At 47.2% G+C, this 23,861-nt stretch overlaps 1 protein-coding gene across 1 annotated transcript; it reads right to left on the bottom strand.

Annotated features, from left to right (window-relative positions):
* Positions 1-1,571: 1,571 nt before the first annotated feature.
* LOC129716386 (immunoglobulin epsilon heavy chain-like) lies at positions 1,572-22,543 on the bottom strand. The gene is made up of 12 exons (XM_055666253.1): positions 22,412-22,543; positions 21,985-22,281; positions 21,784-21,788; positions 21,151-21,214; positions 15,490-15,798; positions 14,003-14,302; positions 9,589-9,891; positions 8,730-9,047; positions 7,761-8,063; positions 6,901-7,218; positions 5,582-5,902; positions 1,572-2,271 (listed from the first exon to the last, which is right to left on the bottom strand). The coding sequence occupies exons 1-12, from the start codon at positions 22,455-22,457 to the stop codon at positions 1,886-1,888; spliced, it is 2,970 nt and encodes a 989-aa protein (XP_055522228.1). The 5' UTR covers positions 22,458-22,543; the 3' UTR covers positions 1,572-1,885.
* Positions 22,544-23,861: the final 1,318 nt, after the last annotated feature.

A 23,861-nucleotide genomic window follows, 5' to 3' on the forward strand; every position in this document is an offset into this window, starting at 1 on the left:
GCTACATTAATTCTACGTGATTACCACGAGTTTGATTTGTTTTTAACTCGGGATCACTTGTGGGTGGACTCGCACCATGGGACAGGGGTTTAACACAAATAAAAATACATGCTGTTCAATTCTTTATTGGTATTTAATTTTAGTGCACCATAGAAAGCATTTTATCAGGATGCATCACACCATGGTTTGGAAACAGCTCCATCCAAGAAATGGCAGCGAATTGTGGTTGCAGCCCAGATCATCACACAAACCAATCTCCCTTCCACTGACTCCATTTACATCTCATGCTGCCTCGGCAAGGCCAGCAGCATAATCAAGGACCTGTTGCACCCTGGCCACTCTCTCTTCTCCCCTCTCCCATCAGGAAAATAGGTATTGAAGTGTGAAAACACACACCTCCAGATTCAGGGACAGTTTCTTCCCAGCTGCTATCAAACAACTGAACCATCCACTCACCAACTAGATCGCAATCCTGAGATATCATCTACCGCACTGGAGACCCTCGCACTATGTTTAATCGGACATTACCTTGCACAAAACATTCTTCCCTTTATCATGTATTTGTATACTGTGGATGGCTTGATTGTAATTATATAGTCTTTCTGGTGACTGGTTACCACGCAACAAAAAGCATTTTCACTGTACCTCAGTCTACGTGACAATAAACTAAACCAAACCAAACATCCCTCGGCCCACACATTAGGCATTGCATCCCCCACCATAGACCTTCCACCATCGACACTTCACGCTGCCTCAGGAAAGCAAACATCATCAAGGAACCTTCACATCCCAGTCATTGTCTCTACTCCCCTCTCCAGAAGATACAAGAAGCTTGAAAGCACATAGCAGCAAATTCAAGGACAGATCTACTTTAAGCACCGACAGGCAGATGTTTAATTGTAACATTGGAATAGAAGAGTTACCAATGATGAGTTGTCTCTTTTATTCAACATCATCCGTGCACATCCACTGAGGACAGAGACTCCTCAAACAACCATCCCCCTTGTTGGACACAGATGTCATGTGTGGCTCAGTGGTGAGCAATGTCACCTCATGAAAGCTGCTGTCTTTGGGATGAGGCTTTAAGGAGGTGCTTCTCAGGTATATGTCAGCAATGCCACAACATGACCACAAGAGTTCTGCTAATATTTATCCTGAAACCAAACAGCTAAACACAGGTGGGCTGTGGGAGAGCTGGGAAGGGGAGGGGAAAGAGGAAGAAAGCAAGCACTACCCGACACAGGAGATCTGCCCAGATTTGGTTTGCCGTGTGTGAGCTGGCATCAGGTACATTGTCACAGCTGGGCAAGGAAAGACCACGGACCAATCAGTTCACCTTGTGTCACCCTGACGGTCACACGGCACAGTGATAATGGAGTTGACGACCACAATCAATCTCTGTCTTCAACTGGTCCAGGCGTGGGTGTGAGAACACCCAATGGTGGAAGGTTTTGGACACATTGATCCAACAACAACTATTTCTCCCAGAATGTGCTTCTCCTAGAATGTGCACACCTCACATCCCAAGCTACCCATGTACTGCCACCCAAAACACAGACACGCACACAAAATCTTTTTCACATCACATTTATTGATCTTGTATTGATACATTGACACATACATAGATTTAATATCTCGTGTGATCCCATACAGGGTTAAAATCTGTTCAAGCACGGCAGAAATAGTTCTGTAAATGTATCCAGAAGCTCAGACATGTGTGATGAATCATGGCTGTGGCTTCATTTGTATCTCGTGTGGCATTATGTTTTTAATGATTTACAAAGGTTCACATTTTGATGATGTATTAGGGAACTAACCCATCATCCTCTGGGTCAGTTAATACATCCAGAAATGAACAAAACAAGTGTTTGAGAAATGAATCATGTTACACACAAGATTTAAAGCTGTCAGTCAGAACAAGTGAGACATTGACCAGGGTGGGTTTGCTGTGAGATTTATTGATGCTTCTGAATAGACTGGTTGTGATGGATCCATGTCCCACAACACAGGAGAAGGTGGTGCCACAGTTCCAGTCCTCTGGAGAAACCTTCAACTGACTGGTCATGGTGTTCCACCCATTCCTGGTGTCCTTGGTCACGGGCTGGTTCACGATCCCTGTCTTCAGAAGGGTGTCGTTGGCCATCCAGGCCACATAGATGTCTGCAGGAGAGAATTTGGTGACCAGGCACGTCAAGGTGGCTGTCTTATCCGTCTCCACCTCATCCAATGAAGGGGGGAGGAGGTAGACTTGAGGACGTACCTCAACTCCATCTGGGAACAGAGAGAACCTGAGTTAGACTGAATCTGTCGATAATTCTGTACTTACACAATACATTCCAATCTTATACTGACATGGACCCCGTTTACATCCTGAGGGACCTCAGTTCATCTGAAACTAAAGGCTTTTCCTTTCTGCTCATTGTAGGGATGTATGGAATAGAAATCATGCCTCTGGTGCATTTTACAGGGCGGCATGGTGGCGCAGCGGTAGAATTGCTGCCTACAATGCAAGAGACATGGGGTTTGATCCCAACTATGGCTGGTGCCTGCATGGAGTTTGTACGTGACCACGTGGGTTTTCTCCGGGTGCTCAGGTTTCCTCCCACACTACAAAAATGTACATGTTCTCTGTATGGCAGGACTGTCATATGCTGAGAAAATGGAGTGGCTGGGCTTGTATACTCTGGAATTTAGATGGATGAGAGGGAATCTGATCGAAACATAAGATTATTAAGGGTGTGGACACGTTAGAGGCAGGAAACATGTTCCCGACGTTCAGGGAGTCAAGAACCAGCGGCCACAGTTTAAGAATAAGGGTTAAACCATTTTGAACAGAGATGAGGAAACACTTTTTCACACAGAGAGTTGTGAATCTGTGGAATTCTCTGCCTCAGAGGGCGGCGGAGGCCGATTTTCTGGATACTTTCAAGAGAGAGCTAGATAGGGCTCTTAAAGATAGTGGAGTCAGGGGATATGGGGAGAAGGCGGGATCGGGGTACTGATTGGGGATGATCAGCCACGATCACATTGAATGGAGGTGCTGGCTCGAAGGGCCAAATGGCCTACTCCTGCACCTATTGTCTATTGTCTATTGTTTGTAGGCTAATTGACTTGGTTTAATTGTAAATTGTCCTTGGTATGTGATGGGTAATGTTAGTGTGCGGGGATCGCTGGTTGGCGTGGACTTGATGGGCCGAAGGTCGCTGTATCTCTAAACTAAACAGAACTATAGCTTCCAGTGAGTTTAAATTGGTTAGTTAATCAACAGGAGCCACTGAATGCTGAGACTCTACAGAAAATGGAACCCAGCCCTTGGACCAGCCTGTTTCTGCGCTGTCTGTTCCATCTCCCCTTCTGCTTAAATGATTGGCTGGTGTTTGCCTCAAGTTCCCTGCCCTTCCAGTCCTGACTCAGTCTGTATCTCGGCTTGTGAAAGTTGCAATTCCCTCTCCCTCGATTCTATCTAAGCAACTCACGCTGAGGGAATAAGTGTGGTAATGGGCGAGGCTGTCGTGGTGACTTGGGATATTAATGATGTGGTTATTCAGCTGAGTTTAATCTTATTTTCACACTCTCTGACCATCTGTAAGTCCACCCAATATCCATTAGATATCCACTGGAGATCAGAAAAATCCAAAGGAATCTGAGAAAAACTATGAAATTCTTAATCGGATTGATGAAGGGGAGCCAGTATATGTATTGTATCTAGACTTTCAGAAAGCCTTTGATAAGGTCCCGCACGGGAGACTGGTGACTAAAATTAGAGCACATGGTATTGGGTAGGGTGTTGCCATAGATAGAAAATTGGTTGGCAGACAGGAAGCAAAGAGTAGGAGTGAACAGGTCCTTTTCATAATGGCAGGCAGTGGCGAGTGGAGTGCCGCAAGGCTCGTTGCTGGGGCCGCAACTGTTTACCATATATATTAATGATTTGGAAGAGGGAATTAGGAGCAACACTAGCAAGTTTGCGGATGACACAAAGCTGGGTGGCAGTGTGAATTGTGAAGAGGATGTTAGGAGGTTGCAGGGTGACCTGGACAGGTTGAGTGAGTGGGCAGATGCGTGGCAGATGCAGTATAATATAGATAAATGTGAGGTTATCCACTTTGGTGGCAAAAACAAGGGGGCAGATTATTATCTCAATGGGGTTAGGTAAGGGGGATGTACAGCGAGACCTAGGTGTCCTTGTACAACGGTCACTGAAAGTTAGCGTGCAGATACAGCAGGCAGTGAAGAAAGCTAATGGAATGTTGGCCTTCATAATAATAATAATAATAATAATAACTTTGTTTGTTAAGCACCTTAAAAACAACCAAAGCTGACCAAAGTGCTGTACAGAAAAAAGAAAACAAGCAAGACATCATAAAACAGGCAGAACAACAGAACATACAACTAACACGAGGCGCATAAATTACATACAAAAAATCCAAACAATAAATTAAAAAAAAACATAAAACACAAGTACGAACAACGCAGCAAAACCAAGCAAATAAAGTTAATAAACAATTCAACACCTCACTGGTCTACAAAGGCCATGGAGAATAGATATGTCTTCATAACAAGAGGATTTCAGTATAGGAGTAGAGAAGTTCTTCTGCAGTTGTATAGGGCTCTTGTACGACCACATCAAGAGTATTGAGTACATTTTGTCTCCTAATTTGTGGAAGGACATCATTGTGATTGAGGCAGTACAGTGTAGGTTCACGAGATTGATCCCTGGGATGGCGGGACTGTCATCTGAGGAAAGATTGAAAAGACTAGGCTTGTATTCACTGGAGTTTAGAAGAATGAGGTGGGCTCTTATAGAAACATATAAAATTATAAAAGGACTGGACAAGCTAGAAGCAGGATAAATGTTCCCAATGTTGGGCGAGTCCAGAACTAGGGCTCAGTCTTAGAATCAAGGGGAGGCCATTTAAGACTGAGGTGAGAAAAAACTTTTTCATCCAGAGAGCTGTGAACTTGTGGAATTCCCTGCCACAGAGGGCAGTGGAGGCCAAATCACTGGATGGCTTTAAGATGCAGTTAGATGGAGCTCTAGGGGCTAATGGAATCAAGGGATATTGGGAGAAGGCAGGCATGGGTTATTGATTGGGGACGATCAGCCATGATCACAATGTATGGTGGTGCTGGGTCGTAGGGCCGAATGGCCTCCTCCTGCACCTATTTTCTATGTTTCTATGAACAGGTGAGGCAGAGGAAGAATGTTTTAGATATTGGGGAATCCAGGCCAGGAGATGACAGTCTGAGGTGAAGGTGTGTAGGTGTGAGAGGGGGAGAAATGTCTTCACACAGACAGTGGTGAACCTGGACATTCTCTGCCACAGACAGCATTGAAGCCCAATTATTAGATATATGCAAGAATGAGTTGGATCCAGTTCTTAGGGTAAAGGGATCAAGGGATATGGAGAGAATGCAGGAAGAGAGTACTGAATATGGATGATCAGCCGTGCTCATATTGAATGTCTGTGCAGGATTGAAGGGCTGAATGGCCTGCTCCTGCAATTATTTTCTATGCTGGATGTGATAAGTGTGTCCATTTGCTCAGATCAGACTCGCACCAACCTCTGTCAACACGTACCTGTCAGCTTCTGCAAAGATCTGCGCTCCGGTGTTGGCAAACTCTTGTCCTCCACAACACAGGTGTACAGAGCCCCACTCTCCCACTCTGCAGCGGGGACCGTCAGTCCGCTGGTGATGGTGTCTGTACCTCCGATCTTCTCTACACCACGAGTTGTCACCCCGTCTTCTCTCTTCATTTCATTCACTTGCCAGGTGACCCTGAATCCCTCTAAATCACCGTGAACCACCTTACACAGAATGGTGGCTGTCTTGTTGATCCAGATCTCTTCGAAGGAAGGTTTGCTTAAAGTGACCGAGGGGCGGGTATCTGAACATTCATCTGGGAGAAATCACATTTATTATGTCATCGTTCCCTGATGGAGCAGCTTGCCACTGAAGTATTTTGTGCACATTTCCACTGAATGATATGCTGGTCCCATCAACATCAGGGAGATTTATCTACATTGGTGTAGGAATGAAGCTTCCTATTGATCCCACAAGGAAACCGTGCTAAACAATGTGAATTAACAAGTTGACTTTTACATTATTTGACAGTTTTGGGATCACTGAACCTGCTACCAGCTATTTACTGAATCAAATGTATAAAATTCCCTCTGAGGAGAGGCAAATCGAGCTAATGTATGAGGTCAAAATGTTCAGTTCAGTTTAGTTTATTGTCACGTGTACCGAGGTACAGTGAAAAGCTTTTGTTGCGTGCTAACCAGTCAGCGGAAAGTTCTTCACTTTATATTATAAAATAGAAGCAGCGGCATTATTTTATTTAGTCACGAGTGGACCGGAGTAGGATGAAGAAAGGTCTCGACACAAAGCCTCACCTCCCCATGTCCTCCAGGGATGCTGCCTGACCTGCTGAGTTACTCCAGCATATTGTGTCCTTTCATTTAGTCACAACTGTTTAAATGCATTTTGTATCCATGAGGTGTAACTAAACTCTCCTGCTGCTTTGTCAGAATGTAGTGTGTTGCAGCCGGCCTGTTCCAGAGGCTGCTACACATTGCCTAGACTGACTGTAGCCACTCTGGGGCAGGGAGAGAGCTGCTCTGCTGGACACCCTGTCACAGCTGAGGCACCCACTGGCATTAAGTACAAAGGCAGAGGGAAAGACCGTTTTGAAGAAGAGTATTGTGGATCTCCACCGTGTCTGGCCTGTCGACTGGCTTGGATTGCCCTAAAGTTACTAAAGCAATGTCAAAGATACAATTATTTCTGTGGCCAGATTCACTTACAAGCCCACAACAGGACTGCACCATGTTACAATGCTGCCCATGTGTGGCACAGTTTACAATGTGGAGAATGGAGTGAATCCCAGGAGCCTACCTTGGATGTTCTTCACATCCTTCGTGATGATGGTGTTGGAGGCGCGATGATACACTGTACAATTGAAACGTGAGCCTGACTTCCAATCCTCTGTACTCATGGTCAGGAAGTGGCTGGCACTGAAAGTGCCCCCCTGCTCCAGAGCAGTTGGTGCAGCGCTGGTGTTGTTGGAGATCAGGGCATCGTCTTTACTCCAAGCGACGTTGATGAGGTCTGGGTAGAATCCAGAGACCACACACTCGAGGGTGACCTTGTGGCTATGCTTGGTCTCTTCGTGTGTTTGAAGCAGCAGTCTGACTTCAGGTTTATTTGGCTCAACTGGAACAGAGCAAAATAAATGTTAAACTCTCTCATAGAGACATAGAGTGATACAGTGTGGAAACAGGCCCTTCAGCCCAACTTGCCCACCCCGGCCAACATGTCCCAGCTACATTAGTCTCTCCCGCCGTGTTTGGTCCATGTCCCTCAAAACCTGTCCCTGTCTGTTTTTTTAATGTTAGGATAGTCCCTGCCTCAACTACCTCCTCTGGCAGCTTGTTTCATACATCCACAACCCTTTGCGTGAAGAAGTTACCCCTCAGATTCCTATTAAATCTTTCCCCCTTCACCTTAAACCTATGTCCTCTGGTACTCAATTCACCTACTCTGGGCAAGAGACTGTGCATCTATCCAATCTATTTCTCTCATGATTTTATACACCTCAATAAGATATTCCCTCATCCTCCGACACTCGAAGGAATAGAGTCCCAGCCCACTCAACCTCTCCCTATAGCTCTCTAGCCCTGGCAACATCCTTGTAAATCCTCTCTGTACCCTCTCTCTCTCTGTCACACCCATTTAATCACTGATCTGTTGCCCACCTTTGTTATGGTTGGTCCGCGCTGACACTGGTGAGGACGATGAAGATTGTTGGGCGAAGCACACAAACTCCACCCCGCTGGTCCACTCCTCGACGCTGGTCCGGAGTTCACTGGTCACAGGGTTTTGGGTGCCTTCATGGCTCGGTGTACGGGTCATAACTCCTTCACTTCTCTCCTTTCCTCCCACCTTCCAGGTGAGATGGACCTGGCTCGGATCACTACAGATCACTGAACACACCAGCGTAGCGGTCTTGTTGATCCAAATCTCTTTCATGCCAGGATTTTGAATGAAGACGGCCAATACTGTGGATCAGAAATGGAAAAGATCAGAATTTTAGTTGAGACTCATCTGTTACTAAAGGGCCTGTCCCACTTACGCAACTTTTTCGGCGACTGCCGGCACCCGTCATAGGTCGTTGCAGGTCGCCCAAAATTTTCAACATGTTGAAAATCCAGCGGCGACCAGAACAAGGTACGAACCATTGGGCGACTACTCATGACCATACAGGCTTCACCTATGTCGGCAGGGTGTCACCTGTATGGTCGTGAGTATTCTCCTCAGTTGCCCAAAGAGCCGTAGCACCGTTCTGGTCGTCACGGAATTGTCAACGTTAACATTTTTCAGTGACCTGCTGCGACTATGACAGGTGCTGGCAATCGCAGAATAAATTGCGTAAGTGGCTCAGGCTCTTTATGGAAAGGCAGGGCAGAAATCCAAACAGGTGTCTCATAAAATAACAAAGGCAGAGGGAAAGACCGTTTTGAAGAAGAGTAATGTGGATCTCCACCGTGTCTGGCCTGTCGACTGGCTTGGATTGCCCTAAAGTTACTAAAGCAATGTCAAAGATACAATTATTTCTGTGGCCAGATTCACTTACAAGCCCACAACAGGACTGCACCATGTTACAATGCTGCCCATGTGTGGCACAGTTTACAATGTGGAGAATGGAGTGAATCCCAGGAGCCTACCTTGGATGTTCTTCACATCCTTCGTGATGATGGTGTTGGAGGCGCGATGATACACTGTACAATTGAAACGTGAGCCTGACTTCCAATCCTCTGTACTCATGGTCAGGAAGTGGCTGGCACTGAAAGTGCCCCCCTGCTCCAGAGCAGTTGGTGCAGCGCTGGTGTTGTTGGAGATCAGGGCACCGTCTTTACTCCAAGTGACGTTGATGAGGTCTGGGTAGAATCCAGAGACCACACACTCGAGGGTGACCTTGTGGCTATGCTTGGTCTCTTCGTGTGCTGGAAGCAGCAGTCTGACTTCAGGTTTATTTGGCTCAACTGGAACAGAGCAAAATAAATGTTAAACTCTCTCATAGAGACATAGAGTGATACAGTGTGGAAACAGGCCCTTCAGCCCAACTTGCCCACCCCGGCCAACATGTCCCAGCTACATTAGTCTCTCCCGCCGTGTTTGGTACATGTCCCTCAAAACCTGTCCCTGTCTGTTTTTTTAATGTTAGGATAGTCCCTGCCTCAACTACCTCCTCTGGCAGCTTGTTTCATACATCCACCATCCTTTGCATGAAGAAGTTACCCCTCAGATTCCTATTAAATCTTCCCCCTTCACCTTAAACCTATGTCCTCTGGAACTCAATTCACCTACTCTGGGCAAGAGACTCTGTGCATCTATCCAATCTATTTCTCTCATGATTTTATACACCTCAATAAGATATTCCCTCATCCTCCGACACTCGAAGGAATAGAGTCCCAGCCCACTCAATCTCTCTATAGCTCTCTAGCCCTGGCAACATCCTTGTAAATCCTCTCTGTACCCTCTCTCTCTCTGTCACACCCATTTAATCACTGATCTGTTGCCCACCTTTGTTATGTTTGGTCCGCGCTGACACTGGTGAGGATGATGAAGATTGTTGGGCGAAGCACACAAACTCCACCCCGCTGGTCCACTCCTCGACGCTGGTCCGGAGTTCACTGGTCACAGGGTTTTGGGTGCCTTCATGGCTCGGTGTACGGGTCATAACTCCTTCACTTCTCCCCTTTCCTCCCACCTTCCAGGTGAGATGGACCTGGCTCGGATCACTACAGATCACTGAACACACCAGCGTAGCGGTCTTGTTGATCCAAATCTCTTTCATGCCAGGATTTTGAATGAAGACGGCCAATGCTGTGGATCAGAAATGGAAAAGTTCAGAATTTTAGATGAGACTCATCTGTTACTAAAGGGCCTGTCCCACTTACGCAACTTTTTCAGCGACTGTCGGCCACCGTCATAGGTCGTCGCAGGTCGCCCAAAATTTTCAACATGTTGAAAATCCAGCGGCGACCAGAACAAGGTACGAACCATTGGGCGACTACTCATGACCATACAGGCTTCACCTATGTCGGCAGGGTGTCACCTGTATGGTCGTGAGTATTCTCCTCAGTTGCCCAAAGAGTCGTAGCGCCGGTCTGGTCGTAGCTAAATTTTCAACGTTAACATTTTTCAGTGACCTGCTGCGACTATGACAGGTGCTGGCAATCGCAGAATAAATTGCGTAAGTGGCTCAGGCTCTTTATGGAAAGGCAGGGCAGAAATCCAAACAGGTGTCTCATAAAATAACAAAGGCAGAGGGAAAGACCGTTTTGAAGAAGAGTAATGTGGATCTCCACCGTGTCTGGCCTGTCGACTGGCTTGGATTGCCCTAAAGTTACTAAAGCAATGTCAAAGATACAATTATTTCTGTGGCCAGATTCACTTACAAGCCCACAACAGGACTGCACCAGCCCAAACAGGTGTCTCATAAAAGAACTTTAAGATGTTTATGTCATCACATAAAAGACTGATCAATGGCAGATCAAACTATACACTGGCTAGATTTATTGCAAACAGAATAGTAGAAAAACTCGTGTTAAATAGCAGGTTGAGTGTTTTGACTGAAAAAAAACAGAACAAAGGATCCGTCAACTGGGATTTGACTCTCTTTCCCATCACCATGATCAGCTGGTACATTACAGGGGCACAATTTGATATGTGCTTTGCTTGGAACCCCTGCTGCATCGATTAGTAATACTGAGCAACATGAATGAGAAAAGCAACTTTTTTCCCTGTAGGCCAAGCCTGGGATTCCCTCAGTTTAAGAATGTCACATGCTGATATCACAGCCTTACTTTGACCATGTGTCTCACCATCTCTGAAACCTTCACCACAAACACAACCTTCAGTAAAGGTGTCATTCTTCCAGCTCAGGGCACTCGTAAGCCTGCACTCCTTTCACCTTTGTACCACTTGCTGTGTCATGTTGCAGTGTTGCCCACAAACACCAAAACTCACTCAGCCATAGACTAGTGTCAGTTTAGTGTGACTGTGCTCCAGTGAAGACTTTGAGGCGTTTCAGTAATTGATAGAAATGATCAGAAATAAATTAGTGGCTGACTCTCCAGCGACAGCAGAGCAAATCATAAATGGTTAGAAGTATCAAGGTCCCTCTCCTGCTGCAGATTGGGATGAAATTCTGCATTAGATGTATTTTCCCGTTTCACATCAGAATCATTGGGCGAGGAAGAGAATGATTTATTCATTCATTGCCCCTGACTGGCCTGCACTGCCACTTGTCTTCTGAAGCAGCATCATGAGTCTAGTTGCACTCAGCTCACTCTTGTGTGTGCACTGTTTACACACTTAGTCACTTGGACCACATGAGCTGATTTTGCTCTCAAACACTTATTGTGGAGTGTGATTAGGTTTGTCAGAATTGAAACTTTCAGTGAGCCTGGAGATCAAAGCCTTCAGCTGCGTAGAAAGCAGTCTGTCTGACAGGAGACATAACATTTGTCAATGTAAGATGTTGTCTATTTCACAACCCCTCCTTCTTTAAGCAAAATGGTGAGCAAATTCCTTTCAAAAATAGTTATGTGCATGGTATTAGTGTGGATGACAGTGGTTGCAGTGTCATCAGAACTTTATAAGTCTAGTTTAACAGTGTGCAATGTTTTTGCTTTGTGAATCTTGTTTTAATCAGCAATGTGATATTGTTAAACATGTGTGTTTGCAAGATGCTCAATCCCGTCCCTTATCAGTGACAGTCGTGTAGTTCCAGCATCGCGGTGTCGGGGGGAAACCGCCTCCTATGAAACCTGGCAGAGTATGGATACCCTCCATCCTGTCAAATGCTGGTATCTTCCACAAGAGACATTTTGTCTTGCTCAACCTTAGATGATTATAACCAAACACGTCCATTCCTTGCAACATTCCTTGCATTCCCTGAGTTTCTCCTTTGGACTGAGGTCTGTGTCCGGGAGGTGGGTTAATAAATCTGTGGCAATTTGTGCTAACTACAGTTTTCACCCAAAGCCAGTATAGGACAGGAGACCGGTTAGAGCCCTGGATCTTGCCTCACCAGTTTGCATTTATTATAGGGTCACCCTATTTTTTACTGAGCCACTTTGACATTTCACACCGTTTACCTTAAACATCTCCTGCCTTTCGATCTCTGGGTGGTCCTTGCTGACTAGAGTCTGAGCATGAATAAATCTGGCCAGTGGCACTGGGATGTGAAGCAACAATGTCTGCAAATGAATGAATACACAGGCAACTAGTGGAAGGGAGAGGGAGACAGCTTGAATTGGGTATTTCCCACACTCTGGTACACTTTGATCCCAGTAGATACCAGGGGTTGGATTTGAATCTTATAAATGGGTAGTAATAATAGAATGACAAATTCCATACGCAGCCAATTACTTTATTTCACACTTTCCTGCCAAACAATCATACTGCCGGATAGAACCATCTGAGAATGTCACATTGAGATTACTCTGGTAGATGAACTTCGGCAGACACTTCGAACAGCCGGGACATTTTCGACCTGGAAATGGAAGATTAATTGATTTAAATGTTAAGAGATTTTTACCTCCTGTGTTGAGGAAAGAGGAGATTCACATATTCCCAGTCTGTGTCCTCAGTATTTATCAGCATAAGATTATGCCGACCACGATAAACTGCTTCACTTTATCCAGGATCAGACAATACTTTAAAGAGTGTGGAGATGAGTTCAAAAATAATCCAGGCACTGACATTTCAATGAAAGGGAAAGGGCAATCTACAGGTGAGTTGGACAGTTTGGGTGAGTGGGCAGATGCATGGCAGATACAGTTTAATGTGGATAAATGTGAGGTAGCAAAAATAGGAAGGCAGATTACTATCTTAATTGGATCAAGTTGGGAAATGGGGAAATACAATGGGATCTTGGGGTGCTTGTTCATCAGTCAATGAAAATAAGCATGCAGGTACTGCAGGGAGTGAAGAAAGCGAATGGCATGTTGGCCTTTATAACAAGAGGAGTTGAGTATAGGAGCAAAGAAGTCCTTCTGCAGTTGTACAGGGCCCTAGTAGAGACCACACCTGGAGTATTGTGTGCAGTTTTGGTCCCCTAATGCGTGGAAGGACATTCTTGCTATTGAGTGAGTGCAGCGTAGGTTCATCAGGTTAATTCCCTGATTGGCGGGACTGTCATGTGCTGAGAGAATGGAGCAGCTGGGCTTGTATACCCTGGAGTTTAGAAGGATGAGAGGATATCTTATTGAAACATATAAGATTATTAAGGGTTTGGACACGCTAGAGGCAAGAAACATGTTCCTGATGTTGTGGGAGTCCAGAACCAGGGGCCACCGTTTAAGAATAAGGGGTAAGCAATTTAGAACGGAGATGAGGAAACCCTTTTTCTCACAGAGTTGTGAGTTTGTGGAATTCTCTGCGTCAGAGGACGGTGGAGGCCGGATCTCTGGATACTTTCAAGAGAGAGCTAGATAGGGCTCTTAAAGATAGTGGAGCCAGGGGATATGGGGAGAAGGCAAGAACGGGGTACTGATTGGGGATGATCAGCCATGATCATATTGAATGGCAGTGCTGGCTTGAAGGCCTAAACCTGCACCTATTGTCCATACAGAACACTCAAGAAACAAGATGGATTTGGAGAAACTAACACAAAGAAGACAGTGAGAAGGGAAGAAAGATCTTCTCCAGATATCGAATGGGACCTGTGGTTTAATCACTGTCCATTTTTCTTACCACTGCACACAAAGGCAACTAGAGGAGTGAGAGTAAACACACTGGTGAGCTTCCTCTCTACATGTCCTGTAGAATGAGTTAGAATTACAGATGGAAAGCATTGGCTTAAATTGCAAAAAGCCAAATGTGAACATAATACATCGCTCAACAGGACTGATCACAGCAACAGGAATTTGGTGGAAATGTCAGTAAGATTGTTTAATGCTGTAAGTAAATTACAGACGCCACTCACCCTCTTGATATCTCATGTTGATCTTGTCGCTGAAGCCGGAAGGTGCGTGGGTCACTTCACAAGTATATTCCTGTTTGTTGGTCCATTCCTCCATATTCAACGGCAGGTAAGCAACTGTTTCAAATCCACCGTTAGTTCTCGGAGTGGACGGGAGAACGACGCCCGCTTGATTAAGTCCAGCTTTTTTCCAGGAAACTTTAATATTGTCAGGAGAGAATCCAGATATCATGCAGCCCAGGACAGCAGTTGTTTGATTGTGGAGAGTCTCCGGAGATGGAACAAGGGGGATGAGCTGTGGGGCTGTAACATATTTAATATCTGTTATTACTTGATTCTTTCAGCCACATTGCAGGATTCCACTCTCCCAGCATCTGGGACAAGTGCCCCAGTACCAGCCCTCCCCACAATGCTGGTGATATGCCGGTGATGTGTTGATACGGTGGGTCCCACGATCAGATGCTGGTCAGTGCTGTGATTGGGAGGCTGGGTTAGAACACAGGCCTCCCCAGCAGTGTGGGCCACTCTGCAGTGGTAAGGGTGGAGGTGGGTAAGTGGCGTACAGACCATCCGTGATCTCAGTGTGTGCTGGAGCAGACACAGGAACAGATGAGCCAACTGTTTCTACTGGCAGGAGGTTTGGGAATCACAACTTTAAGTTGTCTTCACCTCTTCTTTGTCTGTAACTCATTCTCACCTAGCCCACAGCTAACAATGGCCTGTTTCCTTTATCAGCATTACTTTTTTGCATATCTTCATTTATTAGTTCTATAACTCTCTACATCACAGTCGATATCTCTTTTTCCTTTCCCGACCCTCAGTCTGAGGAAGGGTCTCATCCCAAAACGTCACCAGAGATGCTGTCTGACCCGCTGAGTTACTCCAGCTGTCTATCTTCGCTTTAAACCAACATCTGCAGTTCCTTCTGACACCACTTTAAGTTTAATGGGATTGGAGGTCAGATGGACGAGAAACTTATTTTGTTATGACTTGATTTGCAATGATTTGATCAGAACAGGAAGGCAGTGGTTAAAAGTGAGAGTGGAAGCAGATTCATGTCATTTCCACAAGGAGACTGGATTTCACTTGGTGAGGGGTCGGCTGCAGGGTTGAGGGGGAAGTGCAGGAAGAGTGACGAAGGTTTAAATCTCCACACTGTGCATGGGCATAATAGGTGTGGCTCTGTACACAGCAGTTGATCTGGAGGGAGGTGTTTGGGGGGGTAGAGAGCTGCAGGAATTTGACAAAGCAGTGGATAGAATGGAGGCAGATCAAGACGAGATGCTTCCTCTGTGAATCCTCCCCCTTCCCCTCACCATTATCTCCTTCCACATAAATTCCCAGTGTATTTTTCCTTGTGCAGCAGCAGTCTGGCTGATAGGATGAGAATGAATGAGCAAAATAAGCCATTCGCTTCCTCCTGCATTGTTCGACAAAGGCTTCCACTTTAGTTCTATCATCAGCTTTAAATGGACAACAAAATCTCACACTAACCTTGAGCTTCTGGATCTCCGTTTTCACCATGTTGTCCGGCTTGGATCCTGCCTTGCAGTAGTAGGTTTTCCTGTTCCAATCTGCTACAGAGACTCGCAGCAAGCTGCTCATTGTGTACTTGTTGTTTTGTCCCAACACTGGTGGGTACTTTGTTATTCCATTGTTGATGACCCCACTGCTGGTGGACCATGTCTGACTGATGATCTCAGGCAGGTAGTCCTTGACCAGACAGAGGATGCTGATCTCTTGTCCAGATTCCGTGTTGCAGGAAGAGGTGATGTGGACTGAAGGCAAAACCACATCCTCTGAAATGGAAATAAATGAACAGTTGGTTCTATAGTACATGGATTATTACCAGCGCATGCAACAGGTTCATGCTGATTGCTGAGTGAATGCAGGTGATTCAGGCTGAGAGAAGGCCAGGCACAGCAGACAAATAGTTCCTTTCCCAATCCCTTTCACACCGTGCATGACCAAGCAGTGAAATGCTGATCTCACACTGGGGAAGCAACATCTGCCAACCAGAGGGACAAACCGGCCTGTGCTCTGGGTGATGTGTCCCAGGTCAGGAACCACATGGTATGGTGCCAGATGGACCATATCTATAACCACCGGGCCAAATGGTGCTGGATCTGGCCTGTTGTGGAACTCCTTCAATGCTGGGCCTCGGGGAGTGTTGTACAACTAAAGGATCTTGGAGAACAGCTACACAGATCCCAGGAAGCGTTGTCACAGGTAAATAGGTTGGTAAACAAAGCTATTCATGAATCAGGGAATTGATATACAGTAACCCCTCGTTTTAACGGACCACTTTATAACAGACGGACCTGCCGACAGCACCCTTGCACGCATGGTCCTTGGAGTCACCAACATACTGCACCTTGGAAGCAGCAGCTGGTGAGAGGAGAGGGTGCCCCATGGTGAGCATGCACCCTGTCAGTGGCCTGAAGAAAGCACTGCCAGTCAGAAGCTACATTGTGAGCCACAACCACAGCCGTGTCACCGGACCGTGCGGTGGATGAAGAAGGACTCGCTGGTGCAGAGCAGAGACAATGGCGCCTGGTTTTAAGTTGAAATTACACAAAGTGCTTGAGTAACCCAGCAGACTGAATCAGTCTGAAGAAGATTCCCCACCTCACCTATTGATGTTCTCCAGAGATGCTCCCTGACCAGTTGAATTACTCCAGCACTTTGTGTCTTTTTGTGTATTAACCAGTATCTGCATTCTTTGTTTCAACTACATATACGGGTAATACCTTTCTTGTTTAAAGCTAACATTCGGCAATAATGGATACTATCCCCCCCACACCATGGTCCGTTATAATGAGGGTTTACTGTTCAGAAGTTGGATGTTATACTAGAATGTTACAAGAAATCGGTGAGGCTGAATTTGGAATACAATGTTGAGTTTTCATCAAGCTACTCTCGGAAAGATATCATTAGGCTAGAAGAGTGCTGAGAAGATTCACAAGTATGTTGCCAGGACTCAAGGGCCTGAGCTGGAGGGAAAAGTAGGGCAGGCTCGGACTTTACTCCTTTATACCTCTAGAAGGCAGAAGAGTGATCCTATAAAGGTGTATAAAATCATGAAGGGAATAGATAGGGTGAATGCACAGTCTATTACACAGGATAGGGGAATCAAGATATAGGTGTAAGATGTGAGGAACAAGATTTAATGGGAATGTGTGGGGAACTTTCACATCCACAGGGTGGTGGATATATGGAACAGGCTGCCAGAGGAAACAGTTGAGGCAGGTACGATAACAGCATTTAAAAGACACTTGGACAGATACATGGATAGGAAAGAATTAGAGGACATGAGGTAAACATGGGCAAGTGGGACTAGCATACATGGAACATCAGGCTGCCTTGCACAAGCTGAGCTGAAGGGCCTGTTTCCATGCTGTATGACTCCATGTCTCCGAGTTATTAATGGGCTGGGAAATGCTTTGAGATGTCCTGGGGTTGTGGAAACCTTCAACAAAATAAAAAAAACATCAAATAAAAGTGGAAATAGTGGTTGTCAGATACTGTACTGAAAGAGTTTGATGATAGAGCTCTGAAGTGAAAGGGTGATTCTGCTTCTCTCCCCACAGATGCTGCCTGAACTGTCGAGTGTTTCGTGCAGGAGGATCAATGATATCAGGCGGCGAGACTTGTAGCTCACTGTGTTTTCCATCCCGGGATCAGCAGGTGGTGAGTGCAGTTTAATTTGGATCCATGTTCCTAATGTGGTCAGGAGGTGGGTCAGAGACAGGAAAACACATCATACTAGCAGCTGGCGTGAGGAGCTGGGTGCTGGGGGGAGGAGCTGGGGGGAGGAGCTGGGTGTTGGGGTGAGGAGCTGGGTGCTGGGGGGAGGAGCTGGGTGCTGGGGGGAGGAGCTGGGTGTTGTTGGGGGGAGGAGCTGGGTGTTGGGGTGAGGAGCTGGGTGTTGGGGGGAGGAGCTGGGTGTTGGGGGGAGGATCTGGTGTGGGGGAGGAGCTGGGTGTTGGGGGAGGAGCTGGGTGCTGGGGGGAGGAGCTGGGGGGAGGAGCTGGGTGCTGGGGGGAGGAGCTGGGTGCTGGGGGGAGGAGCTGGGGTGAGGAGCTGGGTGCTGGGGGGAGGAGCTGGGTGTTGGGGTGAAGAGCTGGGTGCTGGGGGGAGGAGCTGGGTGTTGGGGTGAGGAGCTGGGTGCTGGGGGGAGGAGCTGGGGGGAGGAGCTGGGTGCTGGGGGGAGGAGCTGGGTGCTGGGGGGGGAGGAGCTGGGGTGAGGAGCTGGGTGCTGGGGGGAGGAGCTGGGTGTTGGGGTGAAGAGCTGGGTGGAGGAGCTGGGTGCTGGGGGGAGGTGCTGGGGGGAGTAGCTGGGTGCTGGGGGGAGGAGCTGGGTGTTGGGGGGTGAGGAGCTGCAATAAACTGCCCGTCTGGGTTGCCATCCTGGGGGCATTTAGTGCCAATTGCGCTGCTGGGTCAGGGGTCAGAAATAGGCTCGACTGGGTAAGGACAATAGATCTCCTCCTCTGAGGGACAACAGGGAAACTGAGAGGTCATCATTACTGTGGATTTGTGCACAAAATCCAGGTTACTAACAAAAGAAAATCTGACACTTGTCCAATCTGTCCCAGATTATGAACAAAGTTTAAATTCCACAGTTGTTACGGAATTAAACTGGGGTCTGATTGTAGCCTGATGCCCGTCCATTGGATCACTGTAACTGTGGTGTCTCGGACAACATTTTCCCCTCACCAGCGGTATGCCGATTCTGCTGTGTGCAGAGTGGATCCATAGTCCCTCCTTTACAACACGGCTCTATTGTGAACATGCCTCACTGCCTGTGAAGCGCTCGGGAACACCATGAAAGGTGCTCTGTCAATCACTGAGATTCACTGAGACACCAGCAGCCCTGGTTAATGGAACAAAGCACGTGTTGGACAAACCCAGTCTGTCGGCTGGCGGAGGAGGGCAGCAAATTAGAGCAGTTCCTCCATCTGTGAACTGGGAAAAAGCAGTTCTTTTGTGCAGCAAAACCCACGTCAAAAACACCAAGCAACTTGATTCAGAATCTAAACTATGCACATCAGTGAATTCACAATGAAGAATAAAAGGTATTGACTTACTAAGGATCTCTAAATGTTGAAATTCAATACAAGACGCAAGTAAAACCTGGTGCACTAAACCCCACATCTACAGTAGAACCATGTACAACATTCTCTCATTACTTTCAAATCATTCATTATTGTGAACCTTTGTTTTTGAACATGCATCAATGTGTTTTACAATCTAGAGAATGTTCTGTGTTCTGAAGCATTTACACAAGGAGTGTTTGACAGAGCAATGTAGAGGGAGCTTGACTCTGTGTCAAAGACACTGTCCCTGCACTGGGAGAGAGTGTAGAGGGAACTTCACTCAGTGACTAACCCGTACCCTGGGTGTGTGTGGAGACAGGTTGGATGGAGCCTCACTCCTTGTCTAACCTGTGCTGTCCCTTCCCTGGGAGTGTTGGGACAGGAAGATGGAACTTTGTATCTAATCTGTAGCTGACAGCACAGTGACACGGGGAGATTTATTCTGCATTTGACTCATGCTCTGTCTGACCTGGATGTGTTTGATGGGATCGCTTTGCGGGAGCAGGTACTGGAGTCATAGCGTCATAGATTAATAGTGTGGAAACAGGCAGATTAATCTCCAAAAGACTGGAGGGTGGCTGATACTGACGCGTAATTGAAGAAGGACATTAGGGCCAAGCCAGGGATCTACACCAGTGAGCCTGACGTCATTGGTGGGAATGTCCTTAGGGATAGGAACTATCCATATTTGGATAGACACGGACTGATTAGGGATAGTCCTAAATTTACAAGATCTAGATCATTTGGGAGGGTGGGCCAAGGATTAGGGACAGCATGGCTTGTGTTGGGGGGAATTGTGCCTCATGAAGCTGATAAGGTTCAATAAGATCTGGCATGGTGGGCTGGTGTGGAAGGTTAGATCACATGAAACCCAATATGAGCTAAATTCGCTTGGAGGAAGTGGACTACTGCAGGGGTCAGTGCTGAGACCACTGTTGTTGGTTATCTACATTAACAATTTGCCATACAATATAGTGGACATTGATAGTAAGTTTGCAGATGACACCAAAGTCAGAGCATGAGTGGACAGTGAGAGGGATAAGTTTACAATAAGATCAAGATCAGTTGGGAAAGGGAGCCAAGGAATGCCAAATGGAATTTAACTCTGACAAGTGAGGGAGTGTTGAACTGTGGTAGATCAAACCAGGGCTGGACTTACACAGTAAATGGTAGCGCCTGAAGAGTGTTGTAGAACAGACAGATGTGGAAATGCAGAGGCATGGTTCGCTGAGAGTGGCGAGTTAGGTGGACAGGGAGCTGATGTGGCTTTTGTCAGACTGCCTTCAATGGGCAGGGTACTGCGTATAAAAGTTGGGACATGATGATGCAGCTGTATAAGTCATTGGTGAGACCACGCTTGGAGTAAGTACTGTGTGTAGTTCTGCTCACCCAGCTACAGGATGTCATTATATTGGAGACTTGGAAAAGATTCACCAAGATATTGTCTGGACATGTGAGGTTCTGTTTTAGGGAGAGGGAGGATAAGGTGCTTTTTTCCCCTTTGAGGCAAAGGACACTGGGCAGTAACCTTATTGAGGTGAACAAGATCATGAGGGGCATGGATAAGGTGCACGCTCACAGGCTTTGTCCCAGGATAGAGGTTTCTAAAACAAGAGGGCACAGGCGTAAGGTGAGTGGGGAGAGATTTAAAAGGGGACTTCAGGGGCATTTTTATTCACATTGGGTAGGCAGTATCTGGAATGAGTTGCCAGAGAAAACTATAAAAGCAGATAGAATTACGAAAAATCCGGTATATGGATGAGAAGGGTATGTGGCCAATGGGCCGAGCCCAGAAAGCCAGCTTGGTCGGCATGCACAAGATGGACTGAAGGCAGATGATGGCGAGACTCAGGGAAAGAACAGCCTGTGGGGCAGTTCAACGTGGTGGGAAATGTACTGTTGCTGGGTAGATTCTAACTCTGGAGAAACCCGCCTGTGTCCGGGAAATCCGTTCCAAATATCACACCGAGTTCAGGTCAATTACAGAATTGGCAAAGACCATACATTAATAAAACACAACTGGGTAAAATGGAATTGAGGAATTGGTCTTACCTGAAGTCACTGTCAGCGAGGTTCCTGCACCCCAGTAGTCAAGACACACTGATTCATTTTCCCACTCAGTCAGTACAATAACTCCACTCGCCCTCCACATCCAATAATCTCAGCAAAGTGTCAACGTGAACTCTGCCCGGACCAGGAGCAGCCGTTTCCTGCATTTCCATCCCAATCTCCGTCCTTGTTCAACCTCTGGTGTGAATAAAAGAGGCATTTTTGCCGTCTGCTGCCACCGGCTCTGGCCGTCTCTCACAAACACAATCGCCTCCTTTTGGGCTTTTAACCGGCCAGAAATGGACATTTCTTCCCTGCAGTGCGAGCCAGGCTTCAGGGATTTGACTTTGGCAAGCAGCAATGCTCAATGGATGGAGACAGACTGCGCTGCGGACGCTCATTTGTCGGGGGCAGTTTTTGTTCAGCTCTCCACCGCCGTGGGCCAGTATACACGGTGATTCACCGCCGCTCACAAACTGCGCTACCACATCCAGCCCGAAATCCAACGTTGGCCAGAGTGGACAACGGTTTAATTAAAGCCCCGTCCATGTGTGTCCATGTGTCCCACACAGGAGTGTCCAGTCTCGGCCATTGCAGCCCTGTAGTGGACAGGAGATAACCCACCGCGACTGTCACCGTGACTCGACCCACAGCGGCTCCTCGCTGTTTGTGTTCCCACATCTCCAGTGGAACTTGTTCCCTGTGCCAGATGATGCACTCTGGATCTGGTTTATATCCACGGGTCCCGAGGAAAGGCGGCGGCGGCAGCGCCCAGAGACGTGATTTAAAGCGTTTGGCTGCGGCAGGTTTTTGTATTGAGGAAGTCCCATCTCTCACACCTCGCACAGTAATAGGTGGCCGTGTCGGCCAGACTCAGGCGGGTCATTTGGAGATAGACGTTGCTGCTGTCCTTGGAAACAGTGAATCGGCCGCTGAAGGCAGGCGCGTAATCTTTGCCACCACCATTCCACATCACCGCCACCCACTCCAGCCCTTTCCCGGGGACTTGTTTCACCCAGCTCACGGAGTAGGTGCTGAGGCTGAACCCGCTGGTTACACAGGTCAGTTTGAGGGACTCTCCGGACTTTGCCGCCTCGGTCGGTTTCTGATTCAGCACGACCGCGGATCGAACGCCTGCTAATAAAAGAGAAACAAAGTTGAATAAACAGTTGAAGAGGCAGAGGGTCAAAGAGTGTCCGAGAAGCAGCCCGGCCCCGAGTGGGGGTGACGCCCGCCCGCCCGTCCGCCGCGGGGGGACACCCACCTGGCAGACAGGACAGAAGGAGACAGAGATAAGCAGCGACCCCCATCACTCTGAGCACTGACACACACTTGGACACTCCAGGAATGGGCGGCTTCAGCTCAAGGCCGGCTTTGTCGGGAGCAGCAGTCAGCGCTGTTTAAATAGGAAAGTGAGCTGTGAGTGAGAGACAGAGAGAGAGGTAGCCGCGGTTTCCCCACCCACTGAAACCAGAGGCGCGGCTTCCTGTCCCTGCCCCCAGCACCCAGTTCAATTCCCCAAAAGGTGTTTGTCTCCACAACAGGTGGAGGGGCAATGATGAGATCCGGATTAAAGATTGATCCCACTCTGCTCCATCCACTCATTACAATGATGAACACTTTGTGGAGCAAGAGGTCACTCAGATCCCCAGTGAGGGGCTGAGTTAAAAGTCGGTGTACAGATATCCCCCTGAGAGAGTGGGACATCTGTCAATGTAGATATCCCCTGCCTTGGGAGAGAGGGTCTAAATTTCACCGGTCAGTGAACAGATATCGTGGTGAGAGAGAGGGACTGAGAGAGACCAGTTAGTGTACAGATATCGTGGTGAGAGAGAGGGACTGAGAGAGACTGAGTCAGTGCAGATATCGTGGTGAGCGAGTGGGACTGAGAGACTGGTCAGTGTACAGATATCCCCCTGAGCGAGTGGGACTGAGAGAGACCGGTCAGTGTACAGATATCGTGGTGAGAGAGAGGGACTGAGAGAGGCCAGTTAGTGCAGATATCCACATTAATGAGAGGACTGAGAGACACCAGTCAGTTTGAGTTGAGTTTATTGTCACATGTACCGAGGTACAGTGAAAAGCTTTAGTTGCATGTTAACCAGACAACAGACGGACAATACATGATTACAATTGAGCACAGTGAGCAGAAACATGATGAAGGGAATAACATGAATAAAGTTCAGTGCAAGATAAAACCAGTAAATTCTGATCAAAGATAGTGCGAGGATCTCCAATGAGGTAGATAGAGCACAGAAGTCAAGCTACAACAGCCAGTCGTGATGCTATGAATGAAGTCCATCTACGCCTATATCAGCGACAATCTACAACAATGTATGACCATACCGGCGACATGCTACGACCATACCGGTGACATGCTATGACCATACTAACGACATGCTACGATCATACCGGCGACATGCTATGACCATACCGGTGACATGCTATGACCATACCAGCGACATGCTACGACAGCTGGCGACCATCGGCAACAGTTGACGTGACTAGCTACACCAGGCTACAACAGTGGCTCCTCCATGAGTCTCCTTTTTCTCCAGGAGACGGCCCACCCAGTGTCTTCGGCTCCTGAAACAGCTCAGGGGGAAGCCTGGTGAAGTTTCTGAAGGCAGCCTCATCTTCTTGCTGGAGCTCAGTCATCAGGTTGTCATATTGGCCCAACCTGGGTCTCTACAGGGACAAGGGATTCAACCAAA

This window comes from Leucoraja erinacea, unplaced genomic scaffold, assembly GCF_028641065.1.
Source record: "Leucoraja erinacea ecotype New England unplaced genomic scaffold, Leri_hhj_1 Leri_224S, whole genome shotgun sequence".
In the NCBI taxonomy this organism is placed as follows: Eukaryota; Metazoa; Chordata; class Chondrichthyes; order Rajiformes; family Rajidae; genus Leucoraja; species Leucoraja erinaceus.